Source organism: Acomys russatus, chromosome 4 (assembly GCF_903995435.1).
Source record: "Acomys russatus chromosome 4, mAcoRus1.1, whole genome shotgun sequence".
Lineage (NCBI taxonomy): Eukaryota > Metazoa > Chordata > Mammalia > Rodentia > Muridae > Acomys > Acomys russatus.
Window position 1 is genome coordinate 75,054,623 of NC_067140.1, and position 17,469 is coordinate 75,072,091.

At 39.3% G+C, this 17,469-nt stretch overlaps 1 protein-coding gene across 1 annotated transcript in view; it reads left to right on the top strand.

The window, feature by feature from the left end:
* Positions 1-17,469, top strand: part of Sptlc3 (serine palmitoyltransferase long chain base subunit 3) — a 105,919-nt gene that overhangs the window by 50,232 nt on the left and 38,218 nt on the right. The window contains exons 6-8 of the mRNA XM_051144928.1: positions 216-309; positions 8,355-8,460; positions 15,957-16,176. Coding sequence (XP_051000885.1) covers positions 216-309; positions 8,355-8,460; positions 15,957-16,176 — 420 coding nt within the window. The remainder of the gene's footprint in view (positions 1-215; positions 310-8,354; positions 8,461-15,956; positions 16,177-17,469) is intronic.

The window sequence follows — 17,469 nt, forward strand, 5'->3', positions numbered from 1 at the left end:
TTGTAAATGTATCAGTAAAATTGCAATCTCTTACAAACTGCTGCCATCTCCATGAGCTGGCTGAAAAATTAGATTCTGTCCATATAAATACCAGCTGAAATATAACCTTTTCAAATTAGTAGAGTTCTAATTTAGCATAGATTTTGGTGTCTTCTGGTTCCCATAGGTTGTCTTTCCTTTCATTATCTTGTGGTTTGTGTTTGTTTCCTGCACAGGGATGCCTCATTTTAAGTGATGAGATGAACCACACATCTATCGTCCTGGGGGCTCGACTCACAGGTGCAACCATAAGACCCTTCAAACACAACAGTGAGTATCTTTGCATTTACCCAAAATACACTGCCTTGGTCCTAGACTCAGGTCAAGATTATTCATGAGACTTTGCCCTGGTTTTTCAAACTGGCAACTTAGCCTAATGAAAAACAATTATGCTTATATTCACTGCTGCCTTGTTAACCTCTGCTGACCTGGAACAAATGGCTGAAGTGTATTAAACATCCAGATTGCTAAGTGTTACCAAAACACATTAATGTCATTGTTAGTGCTCTTGTGATATGGCCTCAAAGATGTGATTGGTGTCTTACGATGCTAATTAATTATCAGATGTGTTATAATTCTCTTCCTCTTGTAACCTTGTCTTGGGAAAGTTCAAAGACTTTAAATTTTGAGCAAAATTTAAGTAAAAAGTTAGCTTTTTTTCTTGGTATAATTCCTATTTCTCCTATCCCTGAATACAAGACACTAATATCTCTATCCTCCAAGTATTCTTTGCACCACATTAAAATATCCTTTCAGAGGTTAGAGAGATGGCCTAACAGTTTAGAGCATTTGTTTCTCTTGTATGTATGTACGTAGAGGTAAAACATTCATAGACATAAATAAATCTATAAGATTTTAAATGTCCTTCCAGGCTCTGTGCTAAGTGGTTGAGTGGTGAGAATGATCCAGAAGACTACACTTTCACTCTTTATAGTTCAAATAAGACACCATCACAAGTCCTGGGAAACATCTTTAAAAAAGCAAGTGGTGGTTGGTGACACCCATATCCTCTGATTCATCTGTGTCCCCAGTTTCTGCCACTCTCTGTAAACCCTTTAATCTTTCTTGCATTCAATGTCCTCATCTGCAATGCTAAGGAAGGCATTAACATATATTATCTGTTAAAGTTCTGCTTCTGCCACATTGTTATCACACACACACACAAACACATACACACAGGTACACATGAACACACACAACAATGTACACACATGTACATACATATACATAAAGACACATAAATGTACATATGCACACATATACATACTTTTTCAAATTCTTTACTACCTTTCTCTCTTTCTTTGTTTCTATTCCTTAGTACACCCCTTCCTTCCAGAAGTTCACAAAGAACAAATAAAAAGTAAACGGATAGCAGGGAGGAAGTATTATCTTGGTTTTTTTATACGTACCTCAGAGCAATCTCAAGCCATAAAACAGTTGCCTCATGGAAGAAGAAAAATGCACATGAGTGTTTGTAGTGAGAATTTTGGAATTTTTGTTTCTTTTATAAACATGGAAATATTATAAGAATAGGCTTTTGTTTTAATCCCAGATATGGAATATGAGGCTGCTTCAGATTGCCCATAGTAGCTGACTATGATTTGCCTCATCCTCTAGCAGAGGTGTGGTTTCACCAGCTGCAGATAGTTTCTGAGAATATGTAAAACTTGGAATTATTGGAACTTTTCAGAGGATGTATAAATGCAAGGGCCCCAAGAGAAAAGATTGGTCATCACTGGTTGTTTGAGAGGGTTGGTTGCTGTTTGATAGCAGTATGGTCAAAGAAAAAGTAAAAGGAAAGAAATTAAATTCAGGAATTTATTTCTCTCTCCCCTCTATCCTTCTTTCTTTCAAATCTAGTGTTACGGGGTTGAAAGGGTGTAGTAAGGATGGAGAAAGTGGAAGAAGGAATAACCTATAAAATAGCAAAAAGAACTGCTACAAGTGTTCCCAAGTAAACCCAATGAACTCCCTTCCTAACTAGTGGAGTGCTCAGTGCACACCTGCTCTCACTGAAGAAGGGCATGGGAATGAAGGATTGGGGAATTGCCATGCATTGGAGAACTATTTTCAGCATCTGTGAATAGAAGGATATGATGGAGCATAGATCAGATTCAGGCACTCCAAAAGAATAAAATCGCAAACATGTAGCTCAGCTCTAATATATACTTCAGGGTAATTTGTTTTAAATATGCTGGCCTTATTTCTTTTATTTGCAACAAATATTAAACTTTTCAATTCGTTGTTTGATTCTTCAGTTATGTTGATTTGCCATCTATTATCACATCCGGTTTCAAATTACTTTGGTAGTGCCAAGAATTCATGTTTGAAGTGCACATAATTTAGGGATTTAAGACATATTTTTGTGGCGTGTATAATGATGCCTTCCAGTAATCCTAGCACTCAAGAGGCTCAGTTAGGAGGATCATGAGTTCAAAGTCAGGCTGGTATTCACAGTGAAGCTCTGCCAAGACAAGAATGAAGTCAAAGAAGAAACAGCAATGTTTTGATTAAGTGGGAAGAGTAAGTGCCATTGGTATTAGCACAAATGTGCCAAATGCCTTTGAATCTGTAGCATGACAGATAACTGGTGATAAAAGTTTCATATCTGGAAATGAATACCCATGTATATGGTTAGCACAATAACCTCGCTTTCAGAGTAGACAGGCTGGGTCGTGGTTTATTTAGAACAAATCAGCTGAGTCATTGTCAATACTAGTTTCTTATTTCTTCATGTCATTCTAGTAAACAGTAGTTTGTGACCCTAACTGTACAGTACAGGCGTCTAGGGAACATTTGCAGCAGATTAATGATGTTCCCACCCCCAGATAAACTTATATTCAAACCTTGGAGTTAAGACTAATATATATCTATAATGCACAATGAAAGATAGAAGACCTAAATCTTATTTTATTTTTTATATTAATTGCTTTTTTTACAATTTCATATCTCTATAACGTGCTCTCATTACACTCAGCCCCAATCCCTTTACCTCTCTCTGATGCCTGTCACCTCCCTGCTCCTTAAGAGCCTTCATGTCTTTGTTTTGTTTTGCAACCCAGGTAGTGAAGGAAAATTCTAAGAAAATGATATAAAATAAACTTATGTTAAATACTGAAATAGACTGGGCTTTATTCATTTTTGTATTCAAATGGGATGTCTGAGCATTCTCCCCTATTTACATAGGATGCAGAGGAGAAAACCCAAAATTACATGTTTGATAATAGCCAAGGATTTGTCTTAGAAATATTATAAAGAACAAAGACAAGAAGAGAAAATAATTTACTATAAAGAATATTGAAGATCATGACAACTACACCTGGTCTTAGATTCTGAATGACATGAGATAATATTATTCTTGGGACAATTTACAAATGCAGTAGATCGATGAATAGCCTTAATAGTACTAAGTGAGAGTAACATGTCAAGGTGGGTGGGTATACTGTCTATCAGCTGTGAGCTTACATTTGTGAAGGCTTGTATAGAAAACAAAGAGGAGTGTTAATAAAGAGCATGCATAGTTCATAAATCCTAAGCTACTCTATCTGGATCCTTATAGGGTAAGTCAAATGACCCTTCTATGGTCACACAAAAGTATGCCTCTGGTCTGTTCTTAGGGAAGATGTTGTGAGCTATACAGAGGCACAGGACATGGTATATATAGCTTAGTCTCATTTAAGAAGGAAGAGATATATAGATGGTGGATAGATGATAGATAGATAGATAGATAGATAGTACATAGACTATAGATAGATAGATAGATAGATAGATAGATGATAGATACATAGATAGATACATAGATAATAGATGATAGATAAATAGATGTATAAATACATAGAGCAAATGAAATAGTGCATTTTAAAATGAATCTACATTGGTGAAAGAGTATTTTGGAATTTCTATTTTCCAAAGTTTAAGACTATATCAAATACATTTCTGTTTCTAAGTCTTCAAACTCTGCTGAGATTATAGTTGGTATTAATTTTTAATCATTTAATTTTTTTTACAAAGCTTCTCAAATACTCAACCTACTCAACAACTTGCTCTTCACACTGCCTTCTTGTTCCAGAATACAGATGACACTATTTATATTTATACTAAATGCCAGCTGTAGTGATTTTGTACCAGAACTAGCACTTATTAAGAATTTACTGTATGCCAGATGTCTAGCTATTGACGTTCTCTTTGTATCTATTTGCTCTTTTAATTAGTCCTGCAGATAACATAATGAGATGGAAACTAATTAATAGATGAAGAGATTAAAGTTTGGCAGTATTTAGGAAACTCTCCAAAATAAGCTGGGGAAGGGAATCAACTCAAAGGAAGTATGTGTGAAAAAAATCACAGGGAGACCTATTGCTTTGTATGCTAATTTAATTATTTAATGATCTTTCAAATACAGCAGTGCAACCTGGGAATCCCTGGAAAAATGCTGCCCTTCCCAATTCATTAAATCTATGAAGTTGGGTCATCACTTACCACCTGTTAATCCACAGACGTGCATTATGAATAAGCTGCTATTGTTTAGTTTTCTGTGGAAGGTTTTTTTAAAGTTCCCTGAAACAAGCCAATGCCCTGATCCCCAGAACCTGTGGATGCCTTGTTATCTGGAAATGGAGTTAAAGTTACAGAGAGAATTCTGTGTGCCAATCAATTAACTTTCAAATAAAGCCCCTACATGGGTCTGGTGAAATAATTTGGTCCCTCCACATGGGAAATGAAGCCAAATGAAGGTTGTCAGAGAAATGTAATATGAGAAAGATGGCAAGTGTCAGTTTTAGTTTTGAAAGTGGAAGAGGACCACATTCTAAGGAACATGGGGACCTAGAAGCAGAAAATGTGAGGAGGTAGGGTCCAATTTAAGCCTTTCAAGAAGGCACTAGCACTGTTAAAGCTGTGAATTAGCCCAGGCAGACCCATGGCAGACTTCTCTATATTTGTAAGACCTCGAGTTTGTGTTGTTTTAGTCAATGGTTCTTGCAGCATCAGTAAGAAACAAATACAAGGCCTTTATTTCTCTCCCCAGCATGCATTGTGAAGCTTTATGTGATACTCACATGGTGTAAGCAGCACCTTAGGTAGGAAAGCTCTATCCATGGTCCCCTGATTACTTTCCTCTTTCAGCAACATACTCAGGGCCTTTTAGCATCATGAAAATAGGAATGAAGTTTCCGGGCAACAGCCAACTTATTCTCTTCATGATTGATACTCAAGTTGGTAGTGCCTCCGACAATAGTTTCCTACCATCAAGTTCTGAAAGAGAATCAGAGACGAAGGTTGCCTGTAGTATTTGGGGTTCTATGGGACCTCACTTGCCAACAACTAGAACTCATCAATTAGTGACACTGAGGTGTTAATCTGTAGTATCTAGGAAAGGCACTGTTTCCTCCTTATGGTTAATTTCATTTAAACTCTCTGTATACATGTATGTGTTTATATTTGAGGAAGGTTATGATCGCAGGTCTTTGTGACTTTTTCAGAAGGCCATTAGTCTTAATTATCCCTCCACATATTTACCTCTTCACACTGCTCTACCTCTCCCCACCCCATTTAATGTTTTCTGTCCCATTATTCTCCTTTATACAGAAACAAGTTTTAAAACAAGTATTATTTTATGTGTCACTGCATTAAAGTAACTTCTGGCTTATTTCAATCGACTTACTTTTATTAGGATAGCATTCGAGACACCCTCATTATGTCTCATTTATGTACAAAAAATTATAAAATGCAATTATTTAAATATAAATTCTTGTTCATCATCTCTTTGTTCATTCCTAGGCTAACAGCCCACAGTATATTATGGAACAGAGAGGTTATCTCCTTTGCTCCTAGGGGTTCCTTCAATGGCTTAGACATTCAACCTAAAGACAAAGTAAAATCAAGCTAGCAATGTAGATGAGGATTTATGAGCCCTGAGAATTTGATACAGGAAAGTTTCTTTTTTTTGTCTCCTTGGCTGCCATTTTGTGCTGAGTGATATAGCACTAGCTAGAAATATTCACAAGAGGCAAGACTCTTTGAAACCAAAAGAAAAAGTACAGTTTGCTAAGAAAACATTAGCTCCAGACAAAATGAAACTGTCCTCTCTGGTGGCTCTTGTCTAGATAAATTCTTCCTCATTGTCCATGTTCTTTACCCATAAAAATAAATATGAGTCAATCATCTAAAATTGATGCAATACTAATGCTGATACTGTGTACTTGGACTACGACCCTGCTGTCTATGGTGCGGAGACATGGACACTAATAACAACTTACATGTTAAGTATTGCAAAGAAGAAAAGTGTATCTATGACATGAGAAGGAGGTAGAAAGACTCTTGCTCAGGTATGTGTCATTGACCAGTGTAAAGGAGGCTTGGGTGATGACTGGATGCCCTTCAGACAGACAAGAGGCAAAAACTATATAGGCGAATAGGAGGTTGTGTGTTGGCAGCCACAGAGAAGTTGTCTCAAGGGACTGTTCAGAGACTAGTTCAGGAAAGGTTTATTATTATAACAAAACGTTTAAATGCTCAATAGCATAGATCAATCAGCACTTAATTGTCATTCAGCATTGTGGCTGAATTCAAATAACTTCCCTATCTGTCCCTCATCTTCCCCTGGGCCCATTCAAGGGCCAGTGGATTTTCTTGAGCAAAAATATATAGTACAAATATGTAAATCTAAATAAACATGCACATTAACCTCTATAATCTTTCACTCACTCTGTCTTAAATAACCCATAAAAACACCTGATAGCTGAATTGATTCCTAAATTCTTCCAAATGGCCTCAAGCCTACCCATCTTCCTCCTAGTTTCCCCTTCTGTCAGAGGTCTAGAGGAAGGGAATAGGATGACAGAGGGAAGGAGGGTGGGAATAGGAAGATACAAATGAGGTGATAGCAATCAAGATGTAATCTGAATAAATTATATTTTTTTAAAAAGTTAAATTAAGGAAAAGAAATGATATCTCTACTTCCACTATTTTTCACTTTGCATTAAAAGTGAACAAGCATGTTATACAAGACTTTTTTTCAGTATATACATTTTTTATTATTTAATTAATTTATTCAGATTACAACCCAATTGTTATCCCATCACTTGTATCTTCCCGTTCCTCCCTCCTTCTCACTTTCACCCTATTCCCCTCCCCTAGGTCTATGACCGAGGGGTACCTCCTCCCCCACTGTATGTTCATAGGCTATCAAGTCTCATCTTGGTAGCCTGATTATTCTTTCTTTGAGTGCCATCAGGCCTCCCCACCAAGGGGAGGAGGTCATATATGAGAGCAGAAAGTTCTCCAAGATTTTAATCGTTCTTCTTGATCCATCATTTTGGAGTTTGAGAAAGTGGCACAAGGACTCTTACCAAAAAAAAGGCAGTAAAAGGTTGTGGTTACAAATCCCTGACGTACTTTTTCACAAGAGTTGCATATCTGATATTTACATCACCATTCATAACAGTAGCAAAACTACAGTTATGAAATACCAACAAAAATAATGTTATCGATGAGGAAGATCACAACGTGAGGAACTGTGTTAATGGATCACAGATTGGAAAAGTTGAGAATGAACCACTGCCTTACCAAATCCTCTGCACCTCAGTTGCCTGGCCTACTAAGTGAAAAACCATGTAGTACCTTCTCCATGGGCATCTCCTGAGAATTAAATGACCTACAACAAAGAATAGGGTTATCAGCCACAAAAAATGGGGCTCAGTAATTGTCAACTACTAATAATATGTCTAGAGCTCTCAAATATTTCACACAGGACTGTCAAATATCTCACAACCTGAACAGTGCTTAAACACAAGACAACTCAAAATTCAAGGCCGCAAGGATAATGAGATCTCTAGTACCATGCAGGTATATCAAGCAAACCCTAACATACTCAGGTCTAAACAACTGGTGAGTGGCTGTCAATTGCATCTCTCAGAGGTTTTTTGGTTTTGTTTGTTTGTTTTATTTTTTGTTTTTGTTTGTTTGTTTGTTTTTTGCCTAGCAACAGACCTTCAGCTTCACTAAGTACTTTATAGTACAGACTTCCATGTTCTCTCAGGTAGGCAGAGAGAAGCTTGCTAGAGCTTTAAATTGATTCAGTCTGCTTGTAAAGCCATAGCTATTCATCCTACCAGAGTTAAATTTCAATAGAAAATGAACCCCTATATCTTATAGGTGTTCTCTGTTCCAACTTTACCTTCTCAAAGTCTGGGTCTGAGTATTAGCCTAAAAAAATGAATGAGCAAGTAACTCTAACACCCTCTCAAGAAACAAAAGTAGGAAAGCAAACGAAAGCCCTCTTGTAACCCAGTTTCTCTTTTCCACATTATTTAAAGATGCACAGAGCCTAGAAAAGCTCCTGAGAGAAGCTATCATCCGTGGCCAGCCACGCACAGGCAGAGCTTGGAAAAAAATTCTCATCTTGGTAGAGGGCATCTACAGGTATGTAAATAAATGAAGGTATTTGCCACTCCAAAGCTCACAACCAGCTGCCCAATGGAGAAGAGATGACCTGTCTGGCTAAAGAAAGGAATTGCTTATAGATGCCATGGAGAAACATCAGATACAGCTACCGATAATAGTGGCCAGGTCTAGGGTCCTCTGTTTTTTCTACACCTCTGTGTTTGGTGGAACACTTTGGGGGCTGACATGCCGTCGAAGCAGTTCTTGGAAATGTCTTCATTGTTGATCTGTGTGGTTTCTTTCCAGTGCCCAGCATTTCAACATCAGGATATCCCAAGACATGTCTGTCATAGATGTTTCAGTTGGCAGCCCCAACCCTACGTGTGGACAGTGAACCCAAGCACCTACTTCAGTCATTAACCAATTAGGCTACTTACTGGCATTAGAATACTGGGGACTAACCTCAGGGGCAGTCCTTCCTCCAGAGCAGGGACAGAGATTCGTTGATTTTAGCATGTGGTAATATTCTCAGGGTTGTTTCTCTGCCCTCTTCAAGCTGAGCAGCAAAATACCCACTGAGTCGTTCAGAGCAGCACTTTCATATCGATGGCTGTGATTGAATTTGCTTCGTTCTCTGTCTAAATCGATTACCGTGGCTCAAATGGGAATTGCATCCAAGCACTTTGTCTGTTTACACCCTATTCTGTAAGCTGAGGAAACATTATCTCAGAGAGCCCTTCGTAAATCAATTCCCAAATGATCCTTACAGCAGAGGACCCTGGAGCTGTAATCCCTGGGAGCTGCTTATAGTGAAGTGAAATATAAGGGGAGGAAGTGAGGGATGAGTAACCCCCAACAGAGACTATGGATGCAAGGGAGACGTTAGAGCAGCAATGTCATTGTGGGTACTCCCTCTGAAACTCACCCCCTTCCATCTGAAAAGCAAACAACGTTGCTACATAAACAGTTTATTGTTCTCCAGCTTGAAACCTCTTCAACTAAAAAACAAATAGGATTATGAAGATAACATCTATACTGTCTATGATGAGTAACAAAAAAACACATGCCCATCCCTCTTAGGAGAATTCATTCTCCTAAGTCGAAGGTAATATTAAAAACTGGAGTTTTTTTTTAACTTTAAATGATTAGAATTCTGTACATTCTGAGTACTACTCTGGGGTTGCGAAGATAACAGTTCATAGTAAGTCACTTTCCACACCCACATAAGTATCTCCTGAGGTCAGCGTTGGAGTGTGACATGCTTTCAAAGTCTCTTTATAAAGTGGTCTTTATAAAGCCAGGACGATTTTTGCCCACATCCTCAACCAGGGAGCATTTGGCAGGTTTCAGTGGTCACATATGAAACAGAATGCTATTGACATCTAGTGGGGAGAGGCTGGGAATGCTCCTGAACGTCCTGCATAGCATAAGGTGTTCATGAGAATTCTGTAGTTCAAAGCAGCCACAGTGGCATGGCTGAGAAAGCCTTGTTCTAGGATTCTAGCTCCACACTGACCCTACACTTGATACTTATAGGGAGTAGTTTTATGCTAAGCCTGTGCTATCACTCTCCCTGTGTGGTTTGTAGCAGCTGCCAGCCTTGGGAGCATTCAAGCAGCCCTTATCTAAACACCTGGCCTTCAGGTTTGGATCCAGATTAGATTGAATTGGCTGAGGGAAGGTAACCTGGGCATCTCCTTTAACCAGAATCAAGAGAACACAACTTCAAACAGAACTTATCTGCACTGAAGGAAAGTTATGTTTTTAAGTGTTTAGGTTACGGATGAAATTAGAAGGTCATCAGTGTTTTCCTGACAAATATTCCCACCAGAAACCACTCCAGCAACAGGATTTAGTAGGAGCTAGAATAGGCTTTGTCCTATCCTATCAGAGGGAGAAGGTGTGCAGGTGTGCAGTTCTAGCCCCAAGCCACTAAACTACAGTTTAGCAATGGTGATCCCTCATTTTACTATTGCTGCAGAAGAAACCACTCCAAACTATAAAGATTTATGGGGATCATTTTGGTGCCCGCCTCACCCCGGGTCCTTGAGTCAGGTCTGCTGTATTCACTAAGTCATCACTGAACTCATTCAAAAGACTGCAGTAAGTCAAGAATTCAAGCAGGCATGGAGTATCCAAAACCACCTCATTCACACATTTAGCACTGCCTTTTGGTAGATGACTGCGGTGTCCTTTTCTCGTTCACATGAATCTTTTATTCAGTCATCTATATTCAGAGCTTCTTTTACAACCTAGCCCCTGGCTTCCTCGACAGAAATCCCTGAAGTTGCCATTGTTTTAAGAGAATGGCCCAGAACTGATGCTGTGCCCTATTGGTCAAACACAGGACAGACCCGGGAAAGGTGAATTAATTACACTTGATGGAAAGATGCGACTGCATGTACAGCAATGGGAAGCTTGCAGGCATCTATCTTTGTATTAGTCTGTTGCAGATCAATGGATCTAGGATGTACAGAAAGCAAAGATTTCATCATGTCCATGAACTTTATGCCACAGAAAATGCCATCTCACCTTACCTTACCTTATCTTAACTTAACTTATCTTATCTTATCTTATCTTATCTTATGTTCTTCCTTTATAAACTAGGACTAGCCTAACATGAATTCTAAAGCAAAATTTCCGTTGGAAAGCATACTAATTTAGAACTATCACTAGAAAATGAAATTTCCTTCCATAAAATTTTCCAGAGTCAGGGTTAAGAATATGAGATTAATAGTTCTCACATGCACTTCCATTTTGAGACATGAGACACATACCTGGTTGGTAGCTACCCAAGGCCTCTTTTAAATTTTAGCTCCTGAAATTGTTTTTGCTGTTGTTGTTGTCGGTGGTGGTGGTGGTGGTATTTTGTTTTTTATTTGTCTGCCTCACAGGCAAAATATCTCACCACACATTGCTAACCCACATTTTTTTGTACAATCAAGTCAGAAAATCTCAAGTGGACTTCAAAATAGAAAAGTATAGGTGTCTAGACTAAGAATCCAGAACACATCACAGAATTAATAACAATCAATAATATTTTCATTGTCATATCTATGGGTGTTAAGAAAATAGAGGAATCGGGATCTGAAGCCATACCTAAGACCTGGATTCAAATCCTGGAATTTGTGCCCATATCTATGTGCCCTCCATAGAACTTATATGCAAGTATTAAGAAAAAGTATATAACCCAGTCTCTGACAGAGGCAGAGCCCATAGAAAGCCCACAATGAAGAGTAGCTATCTTTACAGTCTCGTTTGTTTTCAATTGAAGAGGTTTCAAGTTGGAAAGACAATAAACTGCCTATGTATCAAAAAAATTTCCCTCTTCAGACAGAAGAAGATGGGCTGTAGAGGCAGGATTCATATTGCACACAAGACTACTCCTTGCTAAACATTTTGTGTGTACAATATTGCACAAGCCTGCTGAGCTCATCATAAAGATGAAGAAACAGGTTCTGAGGCCTACGTAAATTGCCCTGGGGCGGACTAATAAAATGAAACAGAGTTGGGATTACAACCCAGATGGCCCTAGTGGAACAAAGGCTCAATGTCAACAGAGCAGGCCACCTGTCAATATCCAGTTCAGAAACGCTGCAAGTGCAAGGTCACTCAGACTTATAGAAATCCCACCTAGGCTTCAAGTCTAAAGTTCCATGAATCCTCTATTTGGGGTCTAAGAGTCAAATGTCATTTTAGTGTTCTGATCTGATTTCCTAATACTGTGTTAAATACGTATTGCCATGGGTTGGAGAATAGCCCTCCAATCTAACAGAGGAAGCCATCTTGGATCTTCCCAAAGGAGACGCCTTCACACCAGGACACAGATTGTGCAAGCAAATAATCAAAGTTTATTTCAGCCAGTGAGAAAGCAAAGGGAAGGTGCACCCTCTTGGCTCAAGGCAGAGCTAAGTAAGGCTGCCTCTTGTATCTGCATTCATAACACTTGGTGTAGCATCCAAAAGGCAGTCAGGGATGATCTCCTCTCAAGAATAGTGAAGACTTTCTTAGAAGCCATCTTACCCATAATTTAGTCTATTGCAATTAGATGCAAGAGTATGCTTAGAAGCCTCAGTTGAGCCACACAGTTGAAATTATTAGGAGAAAGCAGGAACTTCCTGTTGTTGGAGCTGACTGGCCAGAGCCTGCCAAGACTGGCCTGGATGTTTTTCTCTGAGCCGTGTTCTTTCTCTTCTCTGGTCAAAGTGTCTGTCTCATACCCAGCTAAAAGTCCTCTAACCCACTCCCCCCCTCCCCTCGACTTGGTTTTTTAGCCCTAAAAGTCATTTCAACCCTAACATTTGGTCTGGACTATACAATTTTTGTAGTCTCTAAGGAGAATAGATTCCTTTCAATTCATAATGGGTAAAAAAATAAATCTCAAAATGATTCTAAAATCTGATGCTGGCAAAGGTGCCCTAGATAACTTGGCACACAAAGTGGCAGAGTTGGAACCCAAACTTTTAAAGTGAAAAGAGTCACCTAGCACTTCCAAAATCACACATACAAGCATATGATGAATTACCAGACTGTCCTGAGTCTAAGAATAGACTAAGATCCCTTCTTCTACAAACTGAAAATTTAGGAATAACACCATTGATAAACTTTCACCAATTCTCTATGGCTTTAATATGTAAAGACAAATAAGGTGACTTTATCATAACCCCTTTCCTCATTCTTTCTGCCTGTTATCTTCTATCTCAGTCTGGTTTTTTTTCTCCCTTTCCCTTTCCTCTCTTCTGCACTACCCTCTCGCTCTCCACTTTCTTCTTAACCACTCTGTCCATCTCCCTTCCTTCCTTTCTTCTTTCTCTTGGCTTTAAATCTTGGACCAGACATGGAGAGTTTTCCATCATACAAGTTGTCTGAGCTGTGGTTTAATTTTTGGGGACAGTGATGAGAGGAAGATTTCAGACCTATAAAGAAGCAATTCACTGACTTGTGGGGTAAAGAATAAGTCAGATCCCTAGACAGAGCCTCAAATTAAAGATGACATTATCTTCATTTATAGCTGTATTTTATTTCTTTTTCTTGTATTAAAGTCAAAAGAAAAGCAAAACCTTCCATCCAGGAAAAATAACAATGTGCTATGTGTTTTTCTTCATTGCTTTTGGTCTTGATTGTTTTGACAGGAACTAGTAGTGATAACACAAATACCCATGTTCTACTTGTACCCAGACTCATTATCCCACTATAGTGAAAGGTTTAATGTACATTCAATAATACTGGAAAAAAAAAGAGAAAATTTAGTGTGGATAAATATATAGAAGCTGAGTTCTCTTTAGGACCCTGTATGTGTCTGACATGTACTCTGAAGATGGCAGTATTGTCAAGCCATTAATCTTGGAGGAAGAAATACAAACCAGGTGGGAAATTTCCTTCCATCAGCTAGAGCAGCCCATGGAAAGCAGGCTAATTAGCTGTGGAGACTGTCTATAAACACTGTTCAGTGTTAACTTTTCCTTCTGCCAAATTCAACTCCAGGGGGGCAAAAAAAAAAGAATGGCTGTTTGTGTCATGTCAGGTTTATAGCATATTTGTGTTACCAACTTAGAGCATTTTAAAGACAATAAGAAAGTCTAAGGATTGTGAGGGTAAGTTGAAGTCGTTTATCATGTTTGACCCCTGCAAGGACACCCACATGCCTCATTTTAGAAGACTCAACATGAAACAGTGTTAAAGGCTCCCATATTCTCAGGCCAGGCTTCAGGGAAACCCTCTCCTTCCAAGCTCACTGAGTGCCTGGGATGGTCTGGCAGCTGACAAGCAGGATGAGCGATATCCACTATAAAGTTTCTGTGAGGAAGCCTCCGGCATCGTGCACATACCACGTAAGACTGAAGCCTGGGATAACGGAAGACCTCACAGAGGCTGCCCAAGTCCCCATTTAGAAAGTGCTGTGGCCACAGTCTAAATCCAAGGTTAACATCCTGCCGCCTTCTCAGTAGAAACAACTTTGACTTAGTCAACCTAACATGTAAGCCTATGTTTTAATGTGTTGTATACATAACAGGGAGCAGGGGAGACATTCAACATTCTTCAAATGATTGGTCTTTAGCTAAGCTGAAGGTTTGCTTGAATTGATTGATAAACTGCATTGTGGTTTCGTAGAACCAGTCTGTCTGTACAGTGCAAACTGAGCAGTGCAGACAGCTTACAATGTTCTGAGGGCTGAGGAGAGCCAATGTTCTTTAAAACCCATTGAGATCCAGAGGTGCCATGTAAATGCAAATTTTAATTTTACTTTCTGGTTGGCTTTATATTTACCCTTCTCTTACTTAGTACTTGAAACATTTTACAATTTGTAATGCCATGAAAAACAAAACACTTAGACACTCTGTTGATCAGTACACACTAAAATTAGGATGACAGAGAGTAACATGACCCTGGGCAAGCAGGACATGCTGATCTGTGAAGCCACTCATGTCCTTTTGGAAAACACATGGAATGTACAACACAAAGGGAAAACTTTATATTGTGGGTTTTAGTTATTGTATCAATATTAGCTCACCAAATTGTAAGAACTGCCTCACCCTAGTGAGTGACGTTAGTGTCAGGAGAAACGCGGTAAGACTAGGGATGCCAGAACCCTCTGTCCCTTTTGCTCGGTTTATTCTAAACAGCTATTATTACAAGAAGTTCTGTCAGTTCAAAAGTTTCTTTTAAAAACTAAAATCTAAAACTTGGAAAACTAAGATAAATAATAAAATAGGTCTGAAGCAAAAGGATAGGAGGTTAGTAGCTTAAATGTTGTTCCCAGACACTGGTGTGAGCTCATCCAGGAAGTTTCAGATATCTCCCTCTTCCACCCCTACCCCAGGCACCACTGTGGGAGGAACCCAGAAACCTGTGCCTTAATCCTCTGTGGGAAGAACTCAGAAACCTACAGCTTAAGCCTATCTGGTGATTTTAAGGCTAGGTCAAATTCCACTCCATCACTCTGAAGAAAAAGGAAGAGAGGTTGCCACCAGGAGCCTCACAGAAGCCTGACTTGTGCCACGCAGGGTTACTCAATAATATTCTATTGTGCCGTAATTAATACTATGATGTCTGAAGTTCTGTATGTTTTTAATTCTCCAATTTAATCTTCAGCAGTTCAAAGGCTAAATTTAGATCTGGCAGACCTGGTCAAACAAACAACAGCAGAGAGATCAAAGTGGCTCATAGTGGATCACTGTTATTAAACCTATCCCAAAAAAGCATTGATTTGGTGCAATAATCAGCTCTACAAGCAAATTGGACCAGCAATATGCTAAGTTCGCTTTTGAGTTGAGGGTTAAGGTTAACAACCCAATCCACTCAATCCATCAAATATAAAGTATTTTATTCAGGAAGCAGGGACTTGCAGAGAAGCAGTACGAGACTGAAATGCTGTCTGTCCTGAATGAAATACGCGTTAGAAGTGGAGAGTAACAGATCCTTGTCAGCAGCCTGACCCTGGCAGGGCAAACCTTCTAGGAAGCGCTGGAAGCAGACTATCAGAGTTTACCAGAAGGATAGCCTCTATTTACCAAACATTTTTCTTTCTGAGCTAGCATGGAAGGTTCCATCGTGATCCTGCCCCAAATAGTGGCTCTAAAGAAGAAATACAAGGCATACCTCTACATCGATGAAGCTCACAGTATTGGCGCTGTAGGCTCCAACGGCCAAGGTGTCAGAGACTTCTATGGACTGGACCCTGATGATATCGATGTATACATGGGAACATTCACCAAAAGCTTTGCAGCCACAGGAGGCTATATAGGTGGGAAAAAGGTAAGAAAGTAACTCTGTGTGTTAGCGTAGCTCCTGTACACCTCAGATCTAAAGGACAAGGGATCCTATGTCCTGTCCCTTTGTATATACCTTTTCCAAATCACGCAAGTTATCTCTACAAGCCTATGTTTATCCCAAAAAGACTGTAATATAGCTCCAACTACTAGGACATTGTAGGTCCCAAATTAGTGCATGGAGATACTATTAAAATGGTACGTAAAGTTTCAGTTTGTTACTCACTGACCAGCAGAAACTTTTCTCCAGCTTACTGCTCAACCAGTTAGACCTGCTGGAGTATATTAGCCCAAAGCAATCCTATCGCTAAAAGTCAGTGGTTTAAAACAGTAGATTGCATCTTATCCACCTACCATGAGACATACAGGTGTCTACAATTCTGTTTTAAGGGGTCTTTGCCCTGCTGGAACTGCTACTTGCTTCCACACTCAAAGCACTGTACTTCCACCTCGCTCTGCTTTCCTATGGGGATGAGCTAGGTCATGCTACAAACACAGAGCACCCCGGGCCCTCAAAGACTTCAGCAAACTCTAGTGAAAGGTTAAATATTTCCTTCCTAGATGTCACATCAGCAGGATCAGAGGGTCTCAAATTTAGGAGCTGTCTGATCCCGGTTACCTTGCTTTGTGAGGCTATGGGCTTTGATTACTTTAGCAGCAGTTCAGAGCCACAAAACTTCTAGCCAAGCGGAACTCTGTTTCCTGAAACAAAGGCACCTGAATAAACTGAAGCAAGCAGACCCCTGAAATGTTGTCAAATTTGTTGGATGTCACATTTTTCTCCTTAGAGTGCCTTCATTTGATACCAACTTTAAACAAAGGCCCAGGACTAACTGGCAAGCAACAGAAAAGAGTTGCCTCGGATCCCATCACGTGTTCTCTGATCTGAAGGCAGGTGCAGACTTTCAAAAGAGAACTACTCTTGTCTACGTGACTTCTAATCCTTTGGGCTAGAGATTGAGCAATTGTGGAAATTATTTCATTAGTCAGGATGCCCCTGCCTTAACGCTCTTCCTCCTCCTAAGCCGTGTTATACTGCAGTATCTCAATTAACCACCAGGTGGCATCATGAATTAGAGAGTGACAGGGACTCGGAGCCATTCTAAGATATACCACTCTAAAACACCAACACACAGGACCTTAAAGACACAGATAAAATTCAACACATGGAAGCTGAACAAGAAAATGACAGCCACAAATCTTGAAAACAATAAAACGGGTTCAAAACCTTAGAAAAAGAATTTTTTTTAACATCTGGCTCTGAAATCTTTTGATAATC